Source organism: Panthera onca, chromosome D3 (assembly GCF_046562875.1).
Source record: "Panthera onca isolate mPanOnc1 chromosome D3, mPanOnc1 haplotype 2, whole genome shotgun sequence".
Taxonomy (NCBI): Eukaryota; Metazoa; Chordata; class Mammalia; order Carnivora; family Felidae; genus Panthera; species Panthera onca.
The window spans coordinates 25,308,126-25,325,306 of record NC_138350.1 but is presented as its reverse complement, the minus strand read 5'-3'; the positions used below and the strand labels follow the sequence as shown (position 1 = coordinate 25,325,306).

General features: G+C 50.3%; 1 protein-coding gene across 1 annotated transcript in view; it reads left to right on the top strand.

The window, feature by feature from the left end:
* Window positions 1-17,181, top strand: part of MYO18B (myosin XVIIIB) — a 241,782-nt gene that overhangs the window by 198,865 nt on the left and 25,736 nt on the right. The window contains exons 39-41 of the mRNA XM_078435320.2: window positions 4,803-4,933; window positions 14,622-14,666; window positions 16,040-16,177. Of these exons, the coding sequence (XP_078291446.2) occupies window positions 4,803-4,933; window positions 14,622-14,666; window positions 16,040-16,177 (314 nt within the window). The remainder of the gene's footprint in view (window positions 1-4,802; window positions 4,934-14,621; window positions 14,667-16,039; window positions 16,178-17,181) is intronic.

Here is a 17,181-nt window from a genome sequence, read left to right as displayed (position 1 = left end):
TTCTCTTAAGCAATGCTGGGGAGGTCAGCACATACACACAGTACTGTATTTATCTCTGTGTGTGTGGTAGTATGTATGCATAATGAATTCCCAGGCCCCCCCGCTTCATTCACCACTTAGAGTCATGCTATAACACCATTCATGCAATCCCCAAACATACACTGAGCGCCTGCTATGTTCTGAACACCAGCAATACAGATAGATGAGGTCCCTGCGAGAATGTCGAACTCCGTAGAAGTTAGGACTTAGCCTGCATCGCTTGTGCGTAGATCAGGGCTGGCACACAGTAGGTGCTCGATAACTGTTTAGTGAATGAATGAAAGGTATATAAACATACATATACATACATGTAATGAATATATCATACATGTATATAATATCTATGTTGTGTGTTATTACAGTGTGTATATGGCTCGATTGCAGCCATAGATGAACGTGGGCATATTTGCCAGTGGGTTTCTGCCGTATACGTCTAACTATCTGAATAGTTCCATATCCTAATTTCTCCCCCAACTTCTTCACGCTTCAAGCCTCCAAAGAGAGATAAAAACAGAGAAGACCGGCTTCATGCTTGGCCTCCAAACACAACCCCATGTGCACGTGGTGGTCCCAGTCCAATCCCAAGCACTGTTAGTCAGATGTTGTGGAGAATGGAAGAAGGTCCCAGGCTCCCAGACGCGAGAGAGGGTGCCTCCCCGGTGCCCCCTTCTTGCGTGTCCCCTGTATGTCTCCCGAGGGGTCTCCGGCGGGGGCATTGTTTTGTCTGCCCCAGGGACACTGTTTGGGGCACCGCATCCATTGTCCTAATGACTTAGTCTCTGCAATCAGCAGACGCTATTTGTCTTCCAAGTTGAAGCAGGAAAGGTTTGCTGATTACTGATGGCACATACTCTAGACTTCCCCAAACCGTCTCCTTGGGGTGTTCCCGCTGAGTCTGATGTGACTCCCCCGGGCCCCGTCCTTGGTCCACAGATACCCTTATCTACGGAGGGTTTTCTTTTGTTGTTGTTGTTTTATTATTGGAGAGAGACAGAGGCGGCGCAAGCAGGGGAGGGGCAGGGAGAGAGAGGGAGAGAGAATCCCAAGCAGGATCCACGCTGCTGGTGCAGAGCCCGATGCGGGGCCCGAACCCATGAAACTGTGAGGTCATGACCTGAGCAGAAAGTCGGACACTTAGTGGACTAAGCCACCCCAGGCATCCCTATAGATGGTTTTGCTCACAGCTCTCCTCGCTCTATCTGGTTACATCATCCCCTCCGCTGCCCTTGCTTTTCACCCACATCCTTCCTCTGCAGGGCACTGAAAATCCCTTGGAGCCAGAGTCCTTGCTCGCCCGTGACCTTGGCAAACCTCAGCAATGCTCCCCCCCACTCCGGTCACTCCTCGTTCTCCTCTAAGAATTAAATGATAGCAGTGCCAGCGTTGGCCAAGCCTTTCCTCTCTGGAGATCAGAGAGGTTGAGTAACATGCTCCAGGTCACACAGCCAGTGAATGGCAGAGCTGGGATTTGAACCCCAGCACCCTGGGTCCAGAGGCCACTTTGTCTTTCATGATATTACAGATATGCTTCTTCTCAGTGCCTCCTCTCCTCTGCCCACCTGCTTAGTCCCAGCCCAGAGTCACCCACCCCTGAGATGACAGTGCCTGTCCCTGGTGGCCCCGTCCTCTGCCCACCAGGAGGCTCCGGGAGGGTTCCGTGTGACATTGCATGGGCACAGCTGACCCAGGCACAGCTGGGAGGGGACCTCTGTGCTCTCTTCTCATCCCCGAGGCTCATGAGGCATAAAGAGCTGTTACTGAGAAACCCAAGACCTGGCCGCCCGTCTCGGCTTTGTCCTCTCCCGGCTGCATGGCCATTCCACTGCTCCCGCCTCACTTTCCCAATCTCCCAAATAAACATTCACCACATGCCCAAAACGGCCCAGCCGTGGCCCTTGCGCAGCCTCTCCGTGTCTTACAAAGACACAGGTGCCCCGTCGCCTGGGAGAAGGTGGTCGATTCTGTCGCCCCCAGGAAGGGGCTGAGCTCGGAAGCCACAGGGACTTCGCGCCCAGCCAGTTCTCTGGGTGCCGTTAGGAGCTGACGTGTGGGCGTCCAGAGGCAGGTACCTCCTCAGCCATCCCACGCTGTGTGTTATTTCCTCTGACAGCCCACTGGCCTCCTGCCCGGTGGGGGAGGGGGGTGCCCTGCCTCGGACGGTCTCTCACCTTGTCAGCACCAAGATGGGGATTTCACAGCTGGCGGCTTCGATCAACTGCAATGCATTTCCAGCTCCTTGTCACCCCCCCGACCACCTCTCTCCACACCGCTTCTCCTCTGCTCAGCCCTTGGGCTTCTCAGTTTTTGCCTTTTCTCTCTCTGTCTGTTTGTCTCTCTCTCTCTCTCTCTCGTTAAAATTGGAAAACCTCAGAATCGGATGAAAGGCACAGACTCACAATAAGCAGAAATGGCTGAGCCGCTCTGCAAAGGAGAGCTGTGCATGTCCCCATAATTGGGGAGCAGTCCCTGCTCCTCCCTGACTTTCGCCAGGGGTGTGCACAGGTAACCCCAGAAAGATCATTGGCCTGGGAGCGGGGGCAAAAGCAGTCTTTAAATCCAGGCTCTGTACCTTACTGCCCTGGATGCCTTCACTGGCGTCCATTTCTTCATCTAAGAAACAAAGGCAACAATCCCAGGCTCAGAGAGGGGCTGTAAACTGTTTGAGGTTGCACAGCTAGTGAGTTAAATGGGCAGCCGGGGACTGTGCTTAGGTCTGACCCTAAATCTTTATATTTTGCCCCCTTCCACGCCCTCAGCAGTTGGTATAGATGTGTGCCTTAAAACAACAGTCGACAAGGGACACCTGGGTGGCTCAGTCGGTTAGGTGTCTGACTTCGTCTCAGGTCATGATCCCAGGGTCCACGAGTTCGAGCCCCGCGTCAGGCTCTGTGCTGACAGCTCGGAGCCTGGAGCCTGCTTCGGATTCGCTGTCTCCCCCTCTCTGCCCCTCCCCTGCTCACACTCTTAAAGTCTCAAAAATAAACAAACGTTATTGTGAAAAAATTTCTTAAAGTCGGCAAATAATCCTTAAATAATATTAGAACAGCTTAAAAGAAACATTTTATCTATAATACCCACTCCCTTCATCCTCATCCTGTAAATACTACCAACTTCCTAAGTGTTTTTCCAACTGCGTGCGTGTTATTTGCAGACTGCTAGGGACACAATATTCCTCCGTTCTATTCCGTTTGCGTGCCTTCATTCTGCAGAAGCATTCCATGCTGCCACAGCCCTTATTTCCAACGGGAATGTCTAAGAGTGTCAAGGTGGTACACCGTGATCCCCCTACCGATCCCCAGTTGTTGGCTGATGAGGCTGCTTTCAGCTTCTCCCCATCCTCAACACCACCGCTCGAAGCATCCTCCCCTACAGACCTCCCTCTGCCTTTGATTGATTCCCCCTGGGCTTACCTGTTGGCAGGTGAGATTCTGGGTTTAACCCGAGGTTTCTCAGGGATACTGTGGACATTTGGGCGAGGTAATGCTCTGTGGAGGCAGCTGTCCTGTGCATTATAGGATGTTGGGCATTATCCCTGCAAGGTGCCAGTGACACACACACACACACACACACACACAAACCAAGGTGTGACGGCCAAAAATGTCTCTAGGCATTGCTCAGTGAGTGTCCCCTGGGGGGAGCGCAAAATCACCCTTAGTTGCTAATCATTGCAATTAAAGGGTAGGGGTGGGTGAAATCTGTGGGTGAAACCTGTTGCCAATGGAAGTCAGAGGTTTTCCCGAGTCTGGACAGAATCCGATTAGGGCAGGGTCGGAGGGGGAAGAGATGAGCCCACAGAGGAGAGGCAGATGCGCAGAGCTGGAGTTCCAGCACTGCCATTAAGCCTTTGCTTCCCCGGGCCTCAGTTTCTCATCTGCGAAATGGGAGCAATGATAGCCATCCGCCAGGCTTCTGAGCAGGGAGGGAGGTCCTGAGGGTAAGACGCTCAGCACAGTGCCAGACACAGAAGGATCTTAGTAAATGGCAGTGGGGTGCTCTGGGACGAGCCCCGTTGGCTTGTCAATTTTTGTCTTTGCACCCTCTGAGGACAGGACGGCAGAGTGGAAAGGGCACCGTTCTTTTTAAAAAAGTGTATTTATTTTGAGAGAGAGAGAGAGAGAGCACTCGAGTGGGCTAGGGGCAGAGAGAGTGAGAGAACCCAAAGCAGGCTCTGCCCTGGCAGCACAGAGCCTGACCTGCGGCTGGACCTCACGAACCGTGAGATCATGACCTGAGCCGAGATCAAGAGTTGGACGCTTAACCGCCTGAGCCACCCAGGCGCCCCGCGAACCATTCTTGTCTGCTCCCCAGCCGACACCAATCTCCCACTCCAGATCCATCCCTGAGGCAGATTCAGCTTCCTGAACCAGCTTCGGTGACTGTTCTGGGAAACATTAATTGGTTCATACATTTGCTCATCCATCCAAGGTGTAGTGCCTGGTGCAAAATGGGTGGTGCAGGTTCCGAGCGTGGCTCTGGGGTCAGACACGCTGGGCTCAGAACCCCAGCGTGGATGAATGAGCGCTGTCCATGGGCCACGCCCCAGTGGCCCCCCAAACGCCCCTGCCCTCTATGAAATTCAAAGCATCTCTCTGAGGGTCCATAAGCCCATCTGTGCAGAGAGCATACCTCAAGGGGTGCCCACCATGTACTAGGTGCTCAGTGAACACTTGACTCAGCCCAGCGTGTGTCTCCTCCCCAGAAGCTCTGGCAGGTGTGTGGGTTCTTGCCCAAGGCCAACGTGAGCTTGTGGTCTCTGCCTCCAGGAGAAGCACGTGGAGGACCTCTCGGCAGTGAGACAGACCCTCCAGACAGACCTGGAGACGTCCATCCGGCGGATTGCCGACCTGCAGGCAGCCTTGGAGGAGCTGGCATCCAGCGACAGTGACACGGAGAGGTAACCTACGGGGGGTGGGGGGCAGGCGCAGCGGGGTGCAGCAGGTGGCCTGGGGCCCTGGGGTGCCCTGCAGCCTTCGGTAGATGGAACTCCTTGTCTCAGGTCCTCCGGGGGCCGCATCTGCGGGGACACCCGGATGCATCTCATGGTGGGAGGGACGACCGGCTGGCTCCCGTGAGGAGGGGCAGGACGCTTGCTTCCTCTCCAGTGTCAGCATCTCCTTGTTGCCACCGAAACCGCCTGGCCCAGCTTTCCAAGACTTAGGGGAGGTGACCCTGGGAAGTGTCTGCAGAGTGGGCTCCAGTTTGTAATCGTGGCCAGTGACGCATCCAAGCTGGGCCCAGTCCCCTCACGCGTCAAGTGGACGTAATACTTTGAACCGACCATGTGAAATGGCCAGTTGTTGACCACTCTTGACCTGCAGATTGGCATTCCGTGGACTCAGCCCTCTGCCTACCTGGTAGGATTGTCAGAGTCAAATGAGGTACCAGATGGACATCGCTTAGAACCAGGCACACAGGCTGTAAGGGTGTGTACTGTGTTTGTGCCCAGAAATGGGCATCGCTTCACAAAGGCAACGACTGATTCGAGGATGCAAAATTAGCCAGCTGGTGATAGGCAAGGCCTCTCAAGTTCAGTGTCGGGGCTTCTCTCCTTTCTCGGAAGACAGGTTGCTTCCTACCATCTCCACTCAAGTCTCGAGCTGCTGCAGGCCAGGGGTGCCCCGGGTGGCCACATGGGCCCGGGCTGTTGAGCCCCTGCAGGAGGCCCATAGCGTCCTGTTCCCCAAAGCTGCCTTTGCAACCTTGGCATTGTCACCTCTCTGGAACCCACAGCTGCCTGTCTGGCTGCAGCCTCTCTGTCCGCATCCCAGCCTCTGTCGCAAAGCCTGGGCAGCAGGGAGAGATTTTCTTTGCGATTGCTTTGGGAAGAAACAGGTGCCTTAACCTAACCTTCAGAGGCGGTGCCCTCCTTACACACCCCTGTGTGGGCTGCATCGGCCCCTGGTCCCTCTTGGGCTTTGTCTCTGTAGGGGATGGCATGCGTTGCAGCCACAACAATCAACGATCAGACCATGGAGTGCAACCCTCTCCACTCTCGTGAGGACCCTGGGGAAGGTCAGGGTCCCACAGCAAATTAGGTGCTGCAAAACCTGGGGCTGCTGAGTTTCCCATCCTAGACCTTTGCCTGTCACACCCCTCTTAATAGGGTGAAGCAGGAGCCAGCTGCTGACCTGCAGGAGGTGCGGGCATGAGCTGGGCAGTGAGGGAAGGAAGCAGTGGCATGAGTCAGCTGCGGTCTAGCCAGTGGGGAGAGCCCGTAGAGCTGACCATGCCTCGTTAAGGGGGAAAAGAAAGCCCAGAAGGAAACACACCAACATTCTGGTGGAAGGCATTGCTGGTGACCTAAATTTTGATTTGCTTCAAGCGTATTTACATATTCTAAAGTTTCTGCAGTGAACATACCCAGTCCTCGCTGTACTAGGTAGGTTCCTCTTTGAGGAGATTTTGCTCCTATAAGTTACAGACTTGATATGCCTGATTTTATTTATTTATGTATTTATTTATTTATTTATTATTATTATTAACGTTTATTTATTTTTTTTTAATTTTTTTTAACATTTATTTATTTTTGAGACAGAGAGAGACAGAGCATGAACGGGGGAGGGTCAGAGAGAGGGAGACACAGAATCTGAAACAGGCTCCAGGCTCTGAGCTGTCAGCACAGAGCCCGACGTGGGGCTCGAACTCACGGACCACGAGATCATGACCTGAGCTGAAGTCGGCCGCTTAACCGACTGAGCCACTCAGGCGCCCCCCTTAACGTTTATTTTTGAGAGGCTGAGAGAGAGAGAGAGAGAGAGCGAGAGAGAGAGAGCGAGCGAGTGTGAACAGGGGAGGGGCAGAGAGAGAGGGAGACACAGATGCCCAAGCAGGCTCCAGGCTCCGAGCTGTCAGCACAGAGCCCGACGCGGGGCTCGAACCCACGGACCGTGAGATCATGACCTGAGCCGAAGTCGGCCACTTAGCCGACTGAGCCACCCAGGCGCCCCACAAGTTTTCGTTTTAATTTCAGGATAGTTAGCATACGGTGGTAGGTTAGTTTCAGGTGTACCATGTAGTGATTCCACAATTCCATGCATTACTCCGTGTTCGTCATGACAAGTGTGCTCTTGATCCCCATCACCTGTTTCCCCCATCCACCCCCACCCCCCTGCCCTCCGGCACTGGCCAGTTTCTTCCCCATATTTCAGCATCTGTCTTTTGGTTTGTGTGTGTCTCTCTCCCCCCCCCCCCCACCTTTGCTCATTTGTTTTGGTTTTTCAGTTCCACAGATGAGTGAAATCACACGGCACTTGTCTTCCTCTGCCGGACTGACTTCGCTTTGCATGATACTCTCTAGCACCATCCACGTCATTGCAAATGGCAAGATTTCATTCTTTTTTTATGGCTGAGGAATAGTCCACTGTGTATATATGCCACTTCTTCTTTCCCCATTTATCAATCGATGGACACTCGGGCCACTTCGATAATTTGGCAGTTACAGATAATGCTGCTATGAATACATGTATCCTTTCAAATTAACGTTTTCGTATTCTTTGGGTAAATACCCAGTAATGAGATTCCTGGATTGTAGGGTAGTTGATTTTTAAGTTTCCGAGGATTTTTAAGTTTCCGTTTTCCAAGGTGGCCGCACCAGTTTGCATTCCCGCCCACAGTGCAAGAGGGGTCCTTTTTCTCCACATCCTCGCCAACCTTTGTTTGTCTCTGTGATTTTGGCCATTCTGACAGGGGTGAGGTGATCCCTCGCCATGGTTTTGATTTGCATTGCCCTGATGATCAGTGATGTTAAGCATCTTTTCATGTGGCTGTTGGCCATCTGTAGGTCTTCTTTTTTTTTTAATTTTTAAAAATGTTTTTATTTATTTTTGAGACAGAGAGAGACAGAGCATGAGCAGGGAAGGGGCAGAGAGAGGGGGAGACACAGAATCCGAAGCAGGCTCCAGGCTCCGAGCTGTCAGCACAGAGCCCAACGCGGGGCTCGAACTCACAGAGTGTGAGATCATGACCTGAGCTGAAGTCGGACGCTCAACCGACTGAGCCACCCAGGCGCCCCTGTAGGTCTTCTTTAGAGAAATGTCTGTGAACATCTTCTGCCCACTTTTAATTGGATTAGTTGGGTTTGGGGTGTTAAGATAGCTTTTCTAATAAATGAAAGCTATCAGCAGAACAAATGAAAGTTATAAAAATAACCAAATTGGAAAGAGGCACAGGGTGTGGGCGCTTGCAGGTGTGGGTATAGGCTGGGCAGAGGTATGACAGGAAGCAAGGAGCCTGGGAAGCGAGATCCTGGTGGCAAGGTCATAGAGGGTCACAGACATCACTCCAGTCTCAGCTTAGAGGGGATCCTTCGGAGCCTTAAAGGGACCCTGCCCTCACCCTCATCTTGATAGGAGGCACGCTTATCTCTTTCTGTTCCAAGTGAAAAGCCTCATGCTCACCTTTTGTCCCGATCCTACTTTTCTGAGGTCCCCGGGAATCCCATCTGAACCCCAGCTTCCTGTCTGCATTTTCACGGCCTTGGGTCTCAGCGAGACTCCATCCTGACTCTCTGCCCCGTTAACTTGGAATTGAACTAGACACAGAGCAGAGATCTGACCAGTGGCACAAGAATGGGGGGGGACACTGGGGGGAAATTGCCCACAAAGAAGTCTCAACACATTTCGAAGAATTCATGTGGCACAAACCTTGTTCTCTGGTCACACTGCCGTTGAAATGATTATCGGCAGTGAACGGCAGTCGGTGCCTTGCCAGGCTGCAGAGCCAACATCCGGAGCAGAGCCCCAGCTCCTACCTGAGTGCCAGCTTCTCCTCCTCTTCCCCCATCCTGACGGCTCCACTGTGTACTTCCTTCTTAATTGTCTCATCTCCCGGGGTACGAGTTTTGGATGGGAGCCCGAGGGATTCGTCGAAGTACCTCTCCAAACTGAGCTCTCAATTAGGATTCACACCCACCGGGTGGAGAGAGAGAAACAGCGTGTGTGTGTGTGTGTGTGTGTGTGTGTGGTGCTTCCGCTGGAGGTAAGGTTCTTTAAGAGACTTGTTCAAATTATGAAAAGTCACATTTCCCCGTGTTGGGAATTCAATCCGAGTGTAACAGGCCTTCCAGGCTGGAAACGTGGTTACGTGCTCGGAAAGCCAGGCTGCCCATGTGGCAGCGTTGACTCCCGTGCCTTTCTGCACTCGGGCTCTGCCTTGTGACTTCAGCGGTGGCGTCAGCCTTCTCGGATGAATGGGGGAAATGCTTTAAGCTGTTCCCCCGCGGCCTGGTGCAAGCTGATTACTCCTGGAGGGAGAGATGTGTCAGCTGACGGCCCCATCTATTCCTGGGGCTATCCCAGGGTCTGTAGCTACTCACCTTTCTGGGGTCTGGCGGGGGGTGGGGGGGGGGTGGGGAGAGGGGGAGGGGGAGGGGGAGGGGAGAAAGTGTGGCGAGGTCGATGGATGACCTCTGACTCCTAGGTCAGCTGAGAGTGTGTCAATTCCAGTTGGCCCAGTCAGAGACCAGTGCTCTAGAAAGGTGCCTTCCATTGCTGTGTTGTGTGTGACTTGTATGTTTCTCAGCCTGGGTAAAATTAGGCCGCAGTGAGAAAAGTGGGAAGATATGGGTCGCACCAAAGATTGCAGCTCCCGCCACGGGCACAATTTTGAGTTAATTTATTTATTAGGGGTCCCGGGCTCCAGCCAGACTGTTAAAAAGATGCAGAGTCAGAGCCTCTCTCCATTATTCTGAGAAGGTTGATGCCGCATTCCCAAGCACAGCATGGCTCCCTACTGCAGGATAGCACACGTTCAAATGATGCCACGGAGGCCATCTGGCTTTCCGAGCGTCCTTCTAGCTTGGGAGGACTGGATCCCCCAGCCAGGTGGGTACTCTTTGCTGAGGACCCGCTTTGTGTCAGGCTGCACAACCTACTTGTTTTGTAGACATTGTCTCCCAACTTTTGAGGGTGGTACCCAGTTTGTGGATGAGGACACTGGAGTTTGAGAAGTCGAGGAGCCGGCTTGGGCTCAGGCAGCAAGTGCAGGGGCCGCGATGATTTCCAGCCGGACCCCACCCCCCACACTCCTGATAAGCAAATTCTGCTGTCGTGTTCAACAGACCCCTTCTTCCCCCTTTCTCTTGTCACGGTCCTTGTTCTCCACCCAATAACTGGCCTGTCACTCTGGTGGACGCGTGTCTGTGTCACTGGGACCTGGGGCCAATGCATTCACGCGTTACTTCCCAGGCAGTGTGTGCGTTTAGACTGGAGTTGTCTGACGGAGACTCTCGCTGAAGGACCACAACAGAAGACATCTAATTAATTATCTTGCTTAGCAGCAAGCCCCTGTCCACAAATGCTCGGCACAAGTTCTTTAAAAGCCATGTGCACCAATGTGAGAGAAAGAGCCACCGATAAGTCAGGAGACAGGGTTCTGTCCGGGCTGCACCGCCAAATAGATGCGGACCAGGTCTCCTGCCCTTCCTGGGCCTCTGCTTGCCTAGCCAACACGTTAAAATCATCATCATCACCACCACCAGCAATATTCACCTTCTACGTTAAGATAGGAGGTACGTTGGGATGCCTGGGTGGCTCAGTCTGCTGGGCGTCCGACTCTCGATTTGGGCTCGGGTCATGATCTCAGAGTTTGTGGGTTCGAGCCCTGCAGTGGGTTCTGCGCTGACAGTAGGGGGAGCTTGCTTGGGATTCTCCCTCTCTCCCTCTCTTTCTGCCCCTCCCCACTCATGCTCACTCTCGCTCTCTCAAAACAAATAAACATTAAAAAAAAAGACAGGGGGTGCAGTAAAAAATACAGTGCCATTTTGGAACTTGGAGCACAGAGACTCTTTCTTCATAGGATAAAAGGGTCAGTGGGTTTCAAACTCCCTCTCAAGTAGAACCCCACCCCTTTTTATTTTGTATACCAACACAAAGACCTGGAGAAAATTCTAACTTAGGATGGAGTGCAGAAAGAAATGAAGGTTCGGGGTCAAGCCTCCCTACTTGGTCTCTCTCCCTGACCCCTTGGACGCCCCTGTGAGGTCTCCAAGAATGCAAAGGCTCTGTAGACTGTGGTGTACAAACTCCAGTATCTACCAGGACCAATAATCCACGGCTTATAAAAAGTCAACCTGGTGGCGATTTCTACCCATCTGGTTCAATGAGTCTCAGGATCACGCAGAACAAAATAGCCTGCTTCAGCCTGAAAGCCTTTCCCCTCCCCCTCCTTCCAAGCTGCAGACCACCCCAGAACGAAGCTGTTAAGTGCCTTCCGCAGTTTCTCAGACCATAAGGCGTGAGGTGGCTTCCAGAAGCCCGTCTCCACCCCGCCTCTTTATTTCAGACATACTCCATTTTGTCGAGACTTTCAAAAATGGCGGGTAGCATGGGGTCCAGCCTGGACACCACGCTTGGCTTGGATGGTAATTCATCAGGAAGTCGACAGGCAGAATGGCCGGCAGACCTTGACTTTAACCTCAGGAGTTCTGTGAAAGTGCAGTGACATGAGTTCACAGGCAAAAGCAACCAGTGCACAGATGAAAATTTCTATAAGAACGTAAGATTATTTTCCATAAGCATCCATACCTGTGTCTTTTTATTTCTCGCGGCTGGTTCTTTTCCAGAGTCACAGGGCTTCGAAGGCACTAATAATGACCACTGATAATCTTATGCTCTTACGAGATTGCTTCTTAAGATTCTTCACCATTTTTTTTCCCTGCTTGGTGATACAGGGTGCAACAGTCATTGATACAGCAGTGATGGGTCATGCCTGATGCCTGCTGATTTCTCATAGAGAATATTGGCTTAGAAAACCCGGTTCTTTCTGTTAAGGCAGAAGCGGGCCCTGGGATTAGCTCTTGTGATAGCCAGAGTCTGGCAGGAGCCAGAGGCTTACCCCAAACGAGGGAAACTGAGATCGCAAGCAGGGAAGAGAGTAGACCCGGGCCACACAGCGAGGTCCCTAGGCTTTGGTCGCCTTTTCCCTCAGTGTCTTATTCTTTCTACAACCCTAACCCAGCAGAGGCATGGAAAGACCCAGAGCAGCAGCAGGATCAGAGTCGGATCTGCTCACATTGACCACTTCAGGGTGGAGAGAGAGGGAGGCAGGGAATCCCAAGCAGGTTCTGTGCTGTCCAACCATTCACACACTTAACCCACTGAATCATCCAGGCACTCCCCGCAAAGTGGGGTTTTTTTAAAAGTATTTTCAATAGTTTGTTAAAAAGTTACATCAAGGGGCACGTGGGTGGCTCTGTCAGTTAAGCATCTGGCTATGGATTTCAGCTCAGGGCATGATTTCTGTTTGTGAATTGGAGCCCTGAATTGGGTTCTGCACTGTCATTGCAAAGCCTGCTTAGGATCCTCTGTTCCTCTCTCTCAAAATAAATCAGTAAGCATTTAAAGAAAACTTTGTCATCAAAACTTTATCTATAGATCCTCAAGAAGATTCAGGGTCACCCAGCAAAGACAGTTTTGTTCTACTGCAGGGTTGTTTTTTTTTATTGGTGCCATAGCAAATTAACACAAATTCAGTGGCTTAAACCAACACGAGATTTATTATCTTACAGTTCTGTTGTTTAGAAGCCGAACAAGGATTGGGGCATCTGAGTGGCCCAGTCAGCTGAGCATCCAACTTCAGCTCGGGTCATGATCTCACAGTTCGTGAGTTTGAGCCCCTCATCGGGCTCCCTGCTGTCAGCACAAAGCCCCCCTCAGATCCTCTGCTACCCTCTGTCTTCCCCTGCCCTCCTCATGCTCGCTCTCACTCTCTGTCTCTCTCAAAAATAAATAAACATTTTTTTAAAAAGCCCAGCAAGGATCTCCCTGGCCTAATAAAGGTATCAAAGGGGCTGTGTTCCTTCTGGAGACTCTAGGGGAGAATGCATTTCCTTACCTTTTCCAGGTTGTAGAAGATACCAACACACCTTGTGACATTTATATCTCTAGAGCCAGCAATATTGCCTCTCGGCCAATCTTCCATAGCCACATCTCCCTCTGACCATATCTGGGGAAAGTTCCCTGCTTTGAAGGATGTGAGGGCCTAGGTTGGGCCCACCCAGATAATCCAGGATAACCTCCCCATCTCAGGATGTTTAACCTTAACCACATCTGCAGAGTCCCTTCTACCATGTCAGGAAATGTAGCTCCAGGTTCTTGGGATTAGGATTAGGATTAGGACATGGGCATCTCTGGGGGTCGTTCTTCTTCTTCTCCCAGGGTCATTCACAAAGGTTGCTTTTGTTATGGTGGAGAGGTCACAGCAAAGCTTTCTTTAAAAGGCTAGACAGTGGGGCTCCTGGGTGGCTCAGTCAGTTAAGCGTCTGTCTTTGGCTCGGGTCATGACCTCGGGGTCCATGAGTTCGAGCCCCACGTCGGGCTCTGTGCTGACAGCTCAGAGCCTGGAGCCTGCTTTGGATTCTGTGTCTCCCTCTCTCTCTACCCCTCCCCTGCTTGTGCTCTGTCTTTCTCTTTCAAAAATAAATAAACATTTTAAAACAAAAACAATAAAAAATAAAGGGCTAGATAGTAAATATGTTAGGCTGTGGGGGCCACATGATCTTTCTTGCAACTACTCTGCTACGGTAGAGCAAAAGCAGTGATGTGCAACATGGAAATGAGTTAGTGTGGCTGTGTTTTAATAAAACTTTATTTATAAAAAACGTTTGTAGGTTGGACTTAGCCCATGGCTGGAGCTCATTGGATTCACAAAGCATTGTCTGAAAGAACTTCTGGTCTGGCCTGAGCCCTGGGGCTAAAGATATGAATAAAACACGTTCTTGGATCATGAGGGGCTCTTGCAGTCTGGTAGGGACAGACAGATATGAATAGGAGCCCCAAGACTGACAGATCCTTGAGGATAGGGACCAAGGAACCACAGGTACATCCCTTGGAGAACAACCGGGTTTTCTAAGGAAGGAATTCCCCAGATTCCATGCGAAAAACAAAGCGGGAGGCCCTGGCTTGTGAAGCCAGGATTCAGATGAGGTCTCTGGTGTCCGAGGGTGTGGTCTGATTGTCCACACCCGCATGCGGGACAACTGGTAAAGAGCATGAGGTTACTAGCTCTTACAGACCTGGGATGGATTCAAAGCTATGTGACCTTACAAGGGTGTCCCTTTCCTCATTCACTAAATGGAGATAGGCGGGATGGTTAGATGAGATCACAGGTAGAGCATCTTTGTTGAATGAAGGGATGCTCCCTAAGGAATAGCTACCACTGTAATTAGCCTCGGAGTTTCCCAGAACGCCCTGGAAAGCTGGCCACCTGCCCTCTTGTCTGATTCACTCGCACTCACAAAGAACATAAAGCAAACGCATTGCTTGTTGACGATAATGATGCTGTTAATAACAGCAGTACTGGTTGTACTAAAACAAGAGCAGGGATAATGGTTGTTGCCTTTTAATCAACACTATTTGTCAGGAACCAGGCCGCGATGTTTACAAGGGTTATCTCGCTTAGTCTGCCCCACAACCAAACCCCATTCGTCACCGCGTTTTACACAGGAGCCCAGGAGGGTCAGAGAAGGTGGGTGACTTGCCTGAGATCACGCAGGGGCAAAGGCCGGAAGTTTGTCTGACATCGAAGACCATGTTCTTCCCCTGGAAGCACAAGGGGGACAGACTCATTCTTATGTCTCTTTCTAGTGTCCAGACGGCAGTGGACTGCACCAGCCGTGGCGGTAAAGAGATGTAAGTGAACCCTGAGTGAAATTGAGCAGTTGACATTGAAGCCAAGGGCAAGCCCTTGGCTCTCCGCGTCCAGTCTGCAGAGGGAACATGCATGCCCGCTTGGAGAATTACTGGCAATGCCACGATATCTCTGACTCCATGGTCACAACATATAGCACTGGGGACACATTATTGAACGGCCCAACTTCTTTTAGACAGAGAAGCCCATGACTTACCATACCACTGCCCCCACCAAATACTTTCAGTGGCTCCCTATTACCTCAGAATGACACACATACCTGACCCTACTTCCCTCTCTACCTGGGACTCCTATTTTGCATATCACCCATGCCCTGCCCTTTTCCAACGTCCATACCTATGTGTATGCTGTTCCCTCCAGCTCAAAGTCCTTTCCCCAGGCCCTGCGTAGCCAACCCCCAGCCTTCAAACAAGTTGTGGCTCAGCTATCACTACTTGATGCCTTCCCTTATGCCTCCAAGAAGCAAATCAAGGCTCTCTCCTAATTCTCCTACTTTCTATCCCTCTCTATGGCCTTAATAATTTTCTCCTTTATTTTGTGGTTATCTCTATAGATGTCTACTCTGCTAAGATGGAGTCTTGAGGACAAGTTCAATGTTGGGTTCATGTTTATACATCCTTCCCATGGTGCCCGGCATGGAGCATGCTATAAACAAACAAATGAATTTATAGACAGATACAAATATAGGCATATATAAATACAGATACAGATATCAAAATAGATATATAGTTATAGATATAAAGATTGATATAAATATTGACAGATATAGTTGAGTGAGTATATCAACTAGAAAACAGAATAATCATTGAGTACCCACATCAGTGACAGGCCCACATAGCCTCACCCTGTGCTGCTTTCAGAATTAGGGGACATAAAAGCAAAGGCTCTGTCTACAAAGACATTCTGGTTAAGGCAGGCAAGAAGTTAAGACCTTCACACTTGACATATTCCATGGGCTTATCACTTGGTATAAAATGCAATGCCAAATTTTACTTTAAAATCAGAATTGCCTCAATATCTATATTAGAGTGCTTATCTCCCCAAGGAAGAGCAGTAGTTAGTAGCAAGGGCATTAGAATCGGAGAAACCAGGGTTGGCATCCCAACTTTTTCACTAACTAGACAGATGACCTTGGCAAGATCCAAATTGGCCTCCTCAAATTCCGTTTACTCTCATCTATATAATGGGGACAGCACTGGCTCTCACGTCTCAGGGATGGTGTTGTGAGCACTGATTGACGTTATGGGAGTACAGCATGTAGCACATGCCTGGCTTATGCTTAGGGGTTAATATCTAGTTATTGCAGTTACCATGGTTGTCATTGTGCTGACAGCATCCTGTCTTCTGGTTCTAGAGATAATGTCTCCATCCTCAGCTCCCAGCCAGAAGGCAGTCTGCAGTCCTGGCTGAGTTGTACTCTGTCCCTGGCCACAGATACCGTGAGGACCCCCTCTCGACAGTCAGTCATCAGCAGCCACACGCTCAGCCCCAGGTAAGAGTATCTCCCTGCTGTCTCTGGATGGCCAATAGCTTGAAAAATCTCATCCTTCAAAGGCTGTTGTTCATGTCTTCCACTTTCTCAAGCATAGGCATGGTCTTGGACAGTTTGAGCTATGACCCTGCCACTTCTTACCTGAAGGACTTTAGGCAGGTCGATTATCTTCTCTGAGCCTTCACTTCCTCATCTGTGCAACAGGAAATATAATTGTGTTTACTGCTCCAAACAGTTAAAATGATGAAGATCTAATGCAGCCCTCACTAAAGCACGGTTTTCATGATGATTTTTTAAAAAGCATGTGGTGAACATTTTTTAAATAACTGTGGATTTATTATAGTTTCCTTCTATCTAAAGCAAGCCCTCCTTGTTTTCCATGTATGGATGGTTCTGGATTTAAATTTTTCTTTTGTAAACATATTCACTTAAGTGTTTCTGTATTTGAGTTTGTGTGTGTTTTTTTTTTAAATGGCAAATCAGTATCATTGACAGTTAGGCTGGATAATTTCTCCCTCAGAGATTTTAGCTTTGTTCTGAATGTCAAGGTTTTATATTTTCCCCACCACAGAGGGTGATGGATTCAGTTACAGCCTGAGACGAAACTCTCGCAAATCTGTAGGATTGCCAACAATAGGTTCCTTCAATAAACGGGCCTTAGGATGCACCCTTAGTTTAGGGCTTAAATCCATCATCACCCTAGTTTTTCAGCCTCGTTTCTCTCAGCTCATTTGGTTTTCCTTTTCAAGGGCGGCCCTCTTATAATTAGGAGCTAACAGCCATAAATCAGAAATTATGGATTAAGCAGATGCGTAATTAAGATGAAATGCATACTCCTTTCGTGGTAACAGAAGACCCAACGTGAAAAGACAGAAAGAAAAGTCAGAGACTCAAGGAGCAAATACAGACAATCCCTTCCTGACTTGAAATGTGTTTGCTCTGAAGGAGGGGGCTGTCTCTACAAAAAGAAGGGGGTGGAAGTTCACGCTAACCTTTCAGGCATA